This window comes from Engraulis encrasicolus, chromosome 16 (assembly GCF_034702125.1).
Source record: "Engraulis encrasicolus isolate BLACKSEA-1 chromosome 16, IST_EnEncr_1.0, whole genome shotgun sequence".
NCBI lineage: Eukaryota > Metazoa > Chordata > Actinopteri > Clupeiformes > Engraulidae > Engraulis > Engraulis encrasicolus.
Window position 1 is genome coordinate 27299900 of NC_085872.1, and position 8234 is coordinate 27308133.

Sequence of the window (8234 nt, forward strand, 5' to 3'; positions counted from 1 at the left end):
TACCCCTCCCGTTCCGTTTCCCACCCTCGCTTGAGCTTGACCTGGCTGATGACGAAGGAGAGATTCCGAGATGCCTACTAACGTAGGCGCGCACTGAGTTCGAGTATAAATGGAGCCCCAGGTCCAATGGTTCGGCACTCTCTCAGTCGCTCCGACTCGGGAACCAGAGCATCAGCGGAGATAGCTGCCAGTCTTTCGCCTCAGCAGGCTAACTCGCTTTCAGCTTTGGTTCAGAATGGAAAACTCTACGATCTCACGGAGCCGGCGGTGCTCCTTTGCGCACACTTTCAAGAGTGAGTTTTTGACTATCCATATTTCATGGCTGGCTTGTATGGACCATATTGAACTCGAGATGAAGCAGTTATCTTCTTAGCTCTGATATCCTATCACAGTGATGGTGGAGTAGTGCAAAAGACGTGCGTAAAGATGTTGGGTTTCAGGTAGTTGAACTTGTGAGTTCAGTTGCTACCACACTGAAGATAGTTGTGCTTGTTGTTTCAGGTGGTTGTCAGTATAATTTATATCATACTGGAGATTGCTGTGTTCTTCTAGACATGTAGCTGTAATTTCTTAGATTCTGAGGACATTATACAGTAGTGAAGACTTGCTCATGGTCTGCCACGGGACTTAATTTACTTTGAAAAAGTGTTTTTTTCCGAGTAGATTGTCTTGTGTGGTTCTAAAACAGTGAGGGCTACCAATTTAGTTCCCACTGCATTTGTTTAACTCGTGCTTTGACTACTTTACACTATTCTGTCATGTTACTGTTAAACGCATGCCTAGCTCTGAATGACGTATTCCACTGGTTTAAACAAAGGGTACTTGGCGAGTGATATTCAACACACGTAACATGTGTCAGGAAAAGCCCAATTGCTGATAGTTGGTGCATAATTCGCGAATCATATCTTGTGAAGATGCGCATTCATCCAGGTCATACTTAATCTGGCGAATCATTTGTGACAAACCACCCTCAATGTGATTATAATTATTATTGTGCGTTATTTACCTCCCTCAGGTGGTCTCTCGCTGTGGCTGGTCGTCTGGTTGATTTTGGTGAAACCTGCTCCTGCGCAGGGCTGTCCGCACTTGTGTGTGTGTTACCCATCACCCATGACGATCAGCTGTCAGGCGCAGAATCTGACCATCGTTCCATCTGGAGTGCCCGACGAATCGCAGCGTGTCTTTCTGCAGAACAACCGCATTACTGAACTGAGAGTGGGGACTTTCGGATTTGGAACTCAGGTAAGAGGAAATTACTTCCGGTAGAAATGTTTATGGCGAAAGTTGTGTGATATCAGCGCAGAAATAGTGAAAAGGTTCAAAAAGAATGATTATTTTAATTCCCAACTTCATTGTTAACGACTGCCTTCAGGGCAGCTGACAGGGGGAACAAACGGGTATGTTGTTCGTGGCCCAGGGAGAGAGGGGGCCCAGAATCGGGTCCTCATTGCATTGTATGTATTGTGTGGGGGGCCCTTTCAGATGTCTTTGTCCCGGGCCTAGCCAATGCTATCATGCGGCCCTGACTGCCTTCACGTGAACTGATCTCTTCATACCCCCCCCCTCCCCCCACCATGTATCTCTTTTCTTTCCCTTCTTTTTGTCACTTTCTCCACCTCTTCCTTCACCCTCTCAGGTCCTCTGGCTTTTCTCCAATAACATCACCTGGATCGAATCAGGCGCCTTCAGTGAGATGCGTGACCTGGAAGAGCTCGACCTGGGCGACAACCCCCACCTGAGGCGTCTGGAAGGGGGCGCCTTCCGTGGCCTGGAGAAGCTGCAGAGCCTGCACATGCACCGGTGCCGGCTGGCGGCGCTTCCCCACGACCTCTTCCACAAGCTGTACAGCCTGCAGTTCCTCTACCTGCAGGAGAACCAGCTCCACTTCCTGCAGGACGACCTCTTCTCTGACCTCATCAACCTGAGCCAGCTCTTCCTCCACGGCAACCGCATCCGCACCCTGTCCGAGAACGTGTTCCGGGGCCTGGTGAACCTGGACCGGCTGCTGGTGCACGACAACCGCGTGCGGCAGGTGCACCGTCGCGCCTTCCGCGACCTGGGCCGCCTCACCATGCTCTTCCTGTTCAACAACTCACTGGCGGAGCTGCCCAGCCAGGCCATGCGCGACATCGACTCCATCCAGTTCCTGCGGCTCAACGGCAACCCCTGGGCGTGCGGCTGCGAGGCCAGGCCCCTGTGGGACTTCTTCCGCGCCAACCGCATCTCCAGCTCCGAGCTCGTCTGCTCCTCCCCGTCCCCCCGCCGTGGCCTGGACCTGCGCTTCCTGCGCGAGATGGACTTCGCCCTGTGCCCGCTTCCCGACCCCGGCTCCCTGGCCGGCAGCACCACCACCACCTTCAGCACCAAGACCCGCTGGTGGTTCTCCAAGCACAAGCCCGTGTCCAGCTCCAAAGGCATCTTCGAGAAGAGTTCCGAAACCGTGAAGGCGTACCCCTTCAACGGGGGCAAGCCCACGTCGACCAAGTACGAGTTGAGCGAGGACGAGGCCCTCCTCCCCAAGCTGGACGCCGAGGAGTACTGGGCCAACTACGGCAACGAAGACGCCGGCGCCACCATGCGCTGCTTCGAGCTCGAGTGTGGCTCCGAATTCGATGTCCTGCCGCCCTCCTCCTCGGCGTCCCTCACCTCTGTATCGCCCCACTTCTCCCTCGTTGTGCTGCTCTCCCTGTCTCTCGTCCTCTCCGTCAACATTCACCTCATCTTTGGCTGAATCCACCCCCAGCCCCCTTTTTGCCATGAACTTTGCCATTGGGTTCTTGTCCCTTACAGGGACTTCTGTTTACGCCCTGACTCCTCTATACACCTGTACACCTCTCAACATCTTCAGCCAGACTGTTGTATCTAAGTTCTGTTCAGTTTAAGCCTGCAGGCCTACGAGGCCTTAGGGGGCGCTATACTGATAGAGGATACATTCTGGGGAAGGAGGTGGGGGGGTTTGGGATCAATGCCCTTGCAGATTGTGCTATAGCATAGCTGCAAGGGATGAAAAATGTAATGATTCATAATCTCAGCCAGTACTGTTAGTGAGAGTACTGTGTTTACCTTACCAGGTGACGTGTTTTGACTCACCAGTCAGTGCCGGTCATGTTCTTTCTTCATGTGCAGCATTTTTACAGCTCTATCTTCAGCTCTTTGTGCTAGTAGACACACGTGATTGTGCTGTTGTTTGCGGCTGCTATTAGTAGTACTGCTGCTTTTGCCTGGTGCCAATACTACTATTACGACTACCACCACCACTACTACTACTACTACTACTACTTCAACTGTTATTGCAAGTGCCACTATATTCTCTGTTTTATCTCTAGGGCTGAACAGTGCCATCAAAACCATCTACAACTGTTTCTACTATGATGGAGATCAATAGAGAATCTGATACTGTTTTTATTTTTTTTTAAACATGTCAGCATAAACAGTACAATCGATTTCGTTGCCACATTGTGCACATTATGTAGGCTAATATTAGCATTACAGTTATTGGAACAGAAGTGCTTTGAATGTACATCAGAGCTACAGCTAGAGTCCACAGGGACCATCGTGCCAGAGTGCCATGAGGAAGCAGGAAGCAGGCCTCCCTTGTTTCAGCTGGCAGCTGGATATGGCTCAGTGCAGTGGGGCGCAGTAACAAACACAGAGCTCTCCATGGAGAGGTTTGGGTATTATCTTCTGAAGGCTTAAGAAAAGAAATATATAAAAGTGTCATATAGAGAGGAAAAGACAGAGAGGGGGAGGGAGGGATGTAGAAACAGTTATAGAAGGACAAAGGAATAAGGAAAGAATGGCAATGGTCAGGGAGACCAGAGACAGCATGCCAAGGACAGAGTAAAGATGAGGAGAAGCCAGGTGTTTATTTTTATGATTATAGTAATTTCATTCATATTTTTTTAAAGGTTACAATGTTCCCTATTTTCTCTCAATGCATTTTGCAATGTCTTTGTCTCTTACTGTTGTAAACACTTCATCATGGAGAGCACACTGTACATAATATATAGGTGTTTTGTTAAGAATCTTCTTTGTTATGGCGGATTGTTTATGTGGATGTTTGTCATTTGTGTGGTCTGAACTAATGCAATATGATGTATGGGGAATGCAAGACCAGGAATGTATGGCTTATGGAAAATGTACTGTATGTTTCATTTGAAATAGATTTACATTTAAAGTCATTTGTTTGATCATATTTTATACAAGATTCCATCACTGTCTCTGGGTACTTCATAGGTATCCATTGTTTAGTTACAATCAGAAATTTGTCTTTGGATGTCAAGTTTACCGCAAAAACAAAAAAATACTCAAAAATCCCATTCAACTAAAACATCGGTCTTTCAGAAGATTCAAGTTTCTCAGCTGTTGAACTGGGTAAAACCCATGTGCAATATGGGAGAGACTGGACAAGTCCTTGGATGGACTTCCTGAGATCACTCAAGGCCACGAATCAACATGTAAAGTGACAGGACTACAGACTGTCAGTGGGAGTCAAGACATAATTGACATATGAATTAAAGTTCTCATAGAACAACAGCTCACTAATGGACAAACTGTATGAAAAGGTCAAAGGACTGACTAACAGTGCATGATCTCATGGAGGCGGGTGAAGTGACTAGCGGGCAGCCTGACTGACAGATTGACGGTACGAGTTGACATATGGGTTCACCACCATGAACTCTGACAGTTTCACAATCAATATGCTCAGTGTTGGCCTCACATATGTACGAAATACGCAAACAGCAAGACCTTCCTCTGATTGGATGAGATGAAGACTGACAAATACAGTATGTGATTGGTTAGGCAGCAATGTATGACCACATATGGACTTCCAACTCACATTTTACTCCTTTCTTTCTGTCTCTCTCTCTCTCTCTCTCTGTCTTCAAAGGTTTGTAGGAGTGATGGTGGGTGTGTTGATGCATCTCCCTCCCTCTCTCTCTCTCTCTCTCTCTCTCTCTCTCTCTCTCTCTCTCTCTTTCTCTCTCTCTCTCTTTCTATCTCACTCTCTCTCTTTTTCTCTCATCTTTCTCTTTTTTTTTCTTTCACAGGACACCCGTTGTCTTATTTGTCACCACTTTAATCATGCCGTTTCTTTTACAGTACTTTCTCATCTCTGTAATCTGGCACTTGCTCTCTCTCTCCCTCCGTCTTGTATTCCTTACACGTGAGTCCCATGACTTGGGAAGCCGTGCATGAGGACGGTTCATTGTGCCTTGAGCAATAGGCAGAGAGATTCACATACTGAGGAGGTGGAGAGGGCAAGGCCAGGCAGAGTCAAGGTGGCTGCGTGGGCGGCATAGAAAAGGATGATGCAAAGAAATAGAATGGGAGGGAGAGAAGCAAAGAAATGTAGTCTACAAAAGCAGGTTTTTGAATAGGATCGAGTTTGACAGACAGGATAGAGAAATGTATAGGCAAAGGGTGATAACATAATGACCAACAATAAGTCTAGAAAAGCAATCTTTATTAATGTGTGCCGTTTGCTCCCCCCAGCACCCCTAAACCCAGGAAGACAAGACAATCCCTCTGATTTCTGTACAAGCGATGCTTTTGTCATTTTAGTTGTTTTTTTTTTCCTTTTCCTCACTTTATTTGTCAATGATAGTCTTTTTGTGCTTTGTTTTCATTTTTATTTCATTTTCTTTCAGAAAGGTACGGATGCGTTGTAATATGGGTGAGGTCAAACTGCGTACTGGTGCTCTCAAGTGACCATTTTTGTGAGGTTGCTTTCAGATGACCAAAGCACTAGTTATACCTTTATACCCGATATTTGAATGTACATGTAAGCTACTTGAGGAATGTACGTGTGTGTGTGTGTGTGTGTGTGTGTGTGTGTGTGTGTCTCTCTCTCTCTCTCTCTCTCTCTCTCTCTCTCTCTCTCTCTCTCTCTCTCTCTCTCTCTCTCTCTCTCTCTCTCTCTCTCTCTGTGTGTGTGTGCCTTGACAGCATGTCACTGACTGAGGGAATAAGTTGTCAGTTAACTGTCATCTTTTCACTCTCAAGGAAGAGATGAAGAATAAAGATTGTCTGTGGTTTTCAAAGAAACAACACAGTGTGGGTGTATCTTTTTATCCTCTGAGGCAGCCAAAGATTGGAAGCAAAAACAAACAACAAGGACACAGAGAGAGAGAGAGAGAGAGAGAGAGAGAGAGAGAGAGAGAGAGAGAGAGAGAGAGAGAGAGAGAGAGAGAGATTGGAAGCAAAAACCAACAACAAGGGGGGAGAGAGAGAGACAGCGAGAAAAATAATGAGAACATTTTTACTTTGATAATCGTGGCTGCAGACAAAAACACAGCCACTGAATTGTGTTAATAAGAGCATGTTCGCACATTTATTAAAGTCTTTTTGCATTAAGATACCAAACATTATGGTTATCCCTTGGCAGGCAGCTCGCTGAACATGATAATAGATAATGCAAAATAATATTAACGTTAATAATACAATATAAAACATACCCTATACAAATAGATGTATATTTGATAATGTAATGCTCTCTGATCATTTAACACATGAACAATATTAGACATCCGTCTATCCGTCTTATCTATCCCTTTTCTAAATCTCTTACTCTCCCTGGACGGTGTGTGAGTAACACCAGATGGTGCCTGTTGAAAGAGCAGCTGAGTGGCGAGCGAGCACCATCTCTGAATGACACCAAACAGGGTTGCCAGATGAGGCTGATGATTTCCAGCCCAAAAATTGCTCAAAACCCGCCTAGAAGCAAAAAATCCCGCCCAATTCTATTGATTTCTATGGCAAAAATTGGGCGGGTTTTTCTGCTAAATGCCATTTTTACCCGCACAAGGCCATCCTAAGCAGCCCAATTGGGCGGGAAACAGCCCAATCTGGCAACACTGACACCAAATGTGTCCAAGACAAAACCAAATCAGTTCATGATGGATGTGTTTTATGAAGGCTGTGAGTAGCAGCAGCAGCAGCAGCAGGAGCAGCATTTACAGCAGACAGCTGCATGAGGGAGCAGACAAAGGCATGGCATCCCACCTTCACTGGGTCTTTACTGCAACCTGCACATACAGCTGTGAGGTGGCACCTTGATCTGGCACACGCCTGCCTGTGTACTCGCGCCAGCTCAGCGTGCCACAGAGGCTCCTGAGGAGCGACGTGTGTGTGTGTGTGTGTTGCAGCCCCTTTATTCTGTTGACTTTTACTCATTAAGAGGGCCCAATTAGGGTACGAATCTGCTTTTACCAAGCAGTGCAATGTCTTTGTACCGTGCATGCATGGCGCAGAAGAAGTCGCCTGATATTTGCACATTTGTCTCCCAAGCAACACCCAATCACAGCACAGGACCAAAAGTGGCCAGCCCTTTTCCCTCTCATCCTGCTTTTTCGATCTGTGCGAACTCCCTCCATTGTGAGCAGAGCAGACAGGAGTTGGGAGTCTTTTTTGGGAACGTGTGTGTGTGTGTGCCTGTGCATGTGCATGTGTGTGTGTGTGTGTGTGTGTGTGTGTGTGTGTGTGTGTGTGTGTGTGTGTGTGTGTGTGTGTGTGTGTGTCGGTGGGAGAGAATGTGACATCAGCCCAGCACTGCCTAATTGGACAGCAAGTGCATGTGCGCAAATTGTGGCTGTGCGTCAACACACCCACCACCGGCTCTCCGACTGGCAAAAGTCTGCGTCAGTCAGGGACCGAGCAGCAAACGGGCTGCCGTGAGTGGGCCGGGAGAGAGGCGAGAGGCGGGGCTTGGTGGCGTCAACGCAAGCTGGCAATTGTTGAATATTAATGCAGATGACATGTGAGTCAGTTTTAGGGGGAGTGAACCAAGTGAGAGAAAGTGTGAGAGTGAGCGTGAGGGGTTGGGGATGGGCAGAGCCGGATTAAGATGGTCTGGGGCCCCTAAGCTACAGGTTGATGTGGGCCCCCCGGAAGGCAAATTTCGTGACAAATTTACATAGACAGTGTCATAATTAAAAGCTATAGCAATTCAGGAAAACATGTTTACCAACTGTATTCAACACGACACATGATTCTTTCAATATTGCATCCTGTCACAAATCTGCAATGTTTCACTTTAGGCCAATGGGGCCCCCTGGCAGGTGGGGGCCCCTGGGCTGCAGCCATATCTAGCCTGTGTGTTAATCCGACCCTGGGGATGGGTATAGACCGGGCCATGTAGAGGCATTCTTGGCTCCGGAAGGCGTGTGGAGTTTGGCAGACGCCAGCCACGTCATCACCACCACCACAGTGACAGACGTACAGTAAGGAGAGCT

The 8234-nt window shown here is 47.5% G+C and overlaps 1 protein-coding gene across 1 annotated transcript; it reads left to right on the forward strand.

The window, feature by feature from the left end:
* The first annotated feature begins 220 nt into the window (after positions 1–220).
* On the forward strand, positions 221–2798 carry rtn4rl2a (reticulon 4 receptor-like 2 a). Its single transcript, XM_063220345.1, has 3 exons — positions 221–293; positions 1016–1242; positions 1637–2798. The coding sequence occupies exons 1-3, from the start codon at positions 236–238 to the stop codon at positions 2729–2731; spliced, it is 1380 nt and encodes a 459-aa protein (XP_063076415.1). The 5' UTR covers positions 221–235; the 3' UTR covers positions 2732–2798.
* The last annotated feature ends 5436 nt before the right edge of the window (positions 2799–8234 follow it).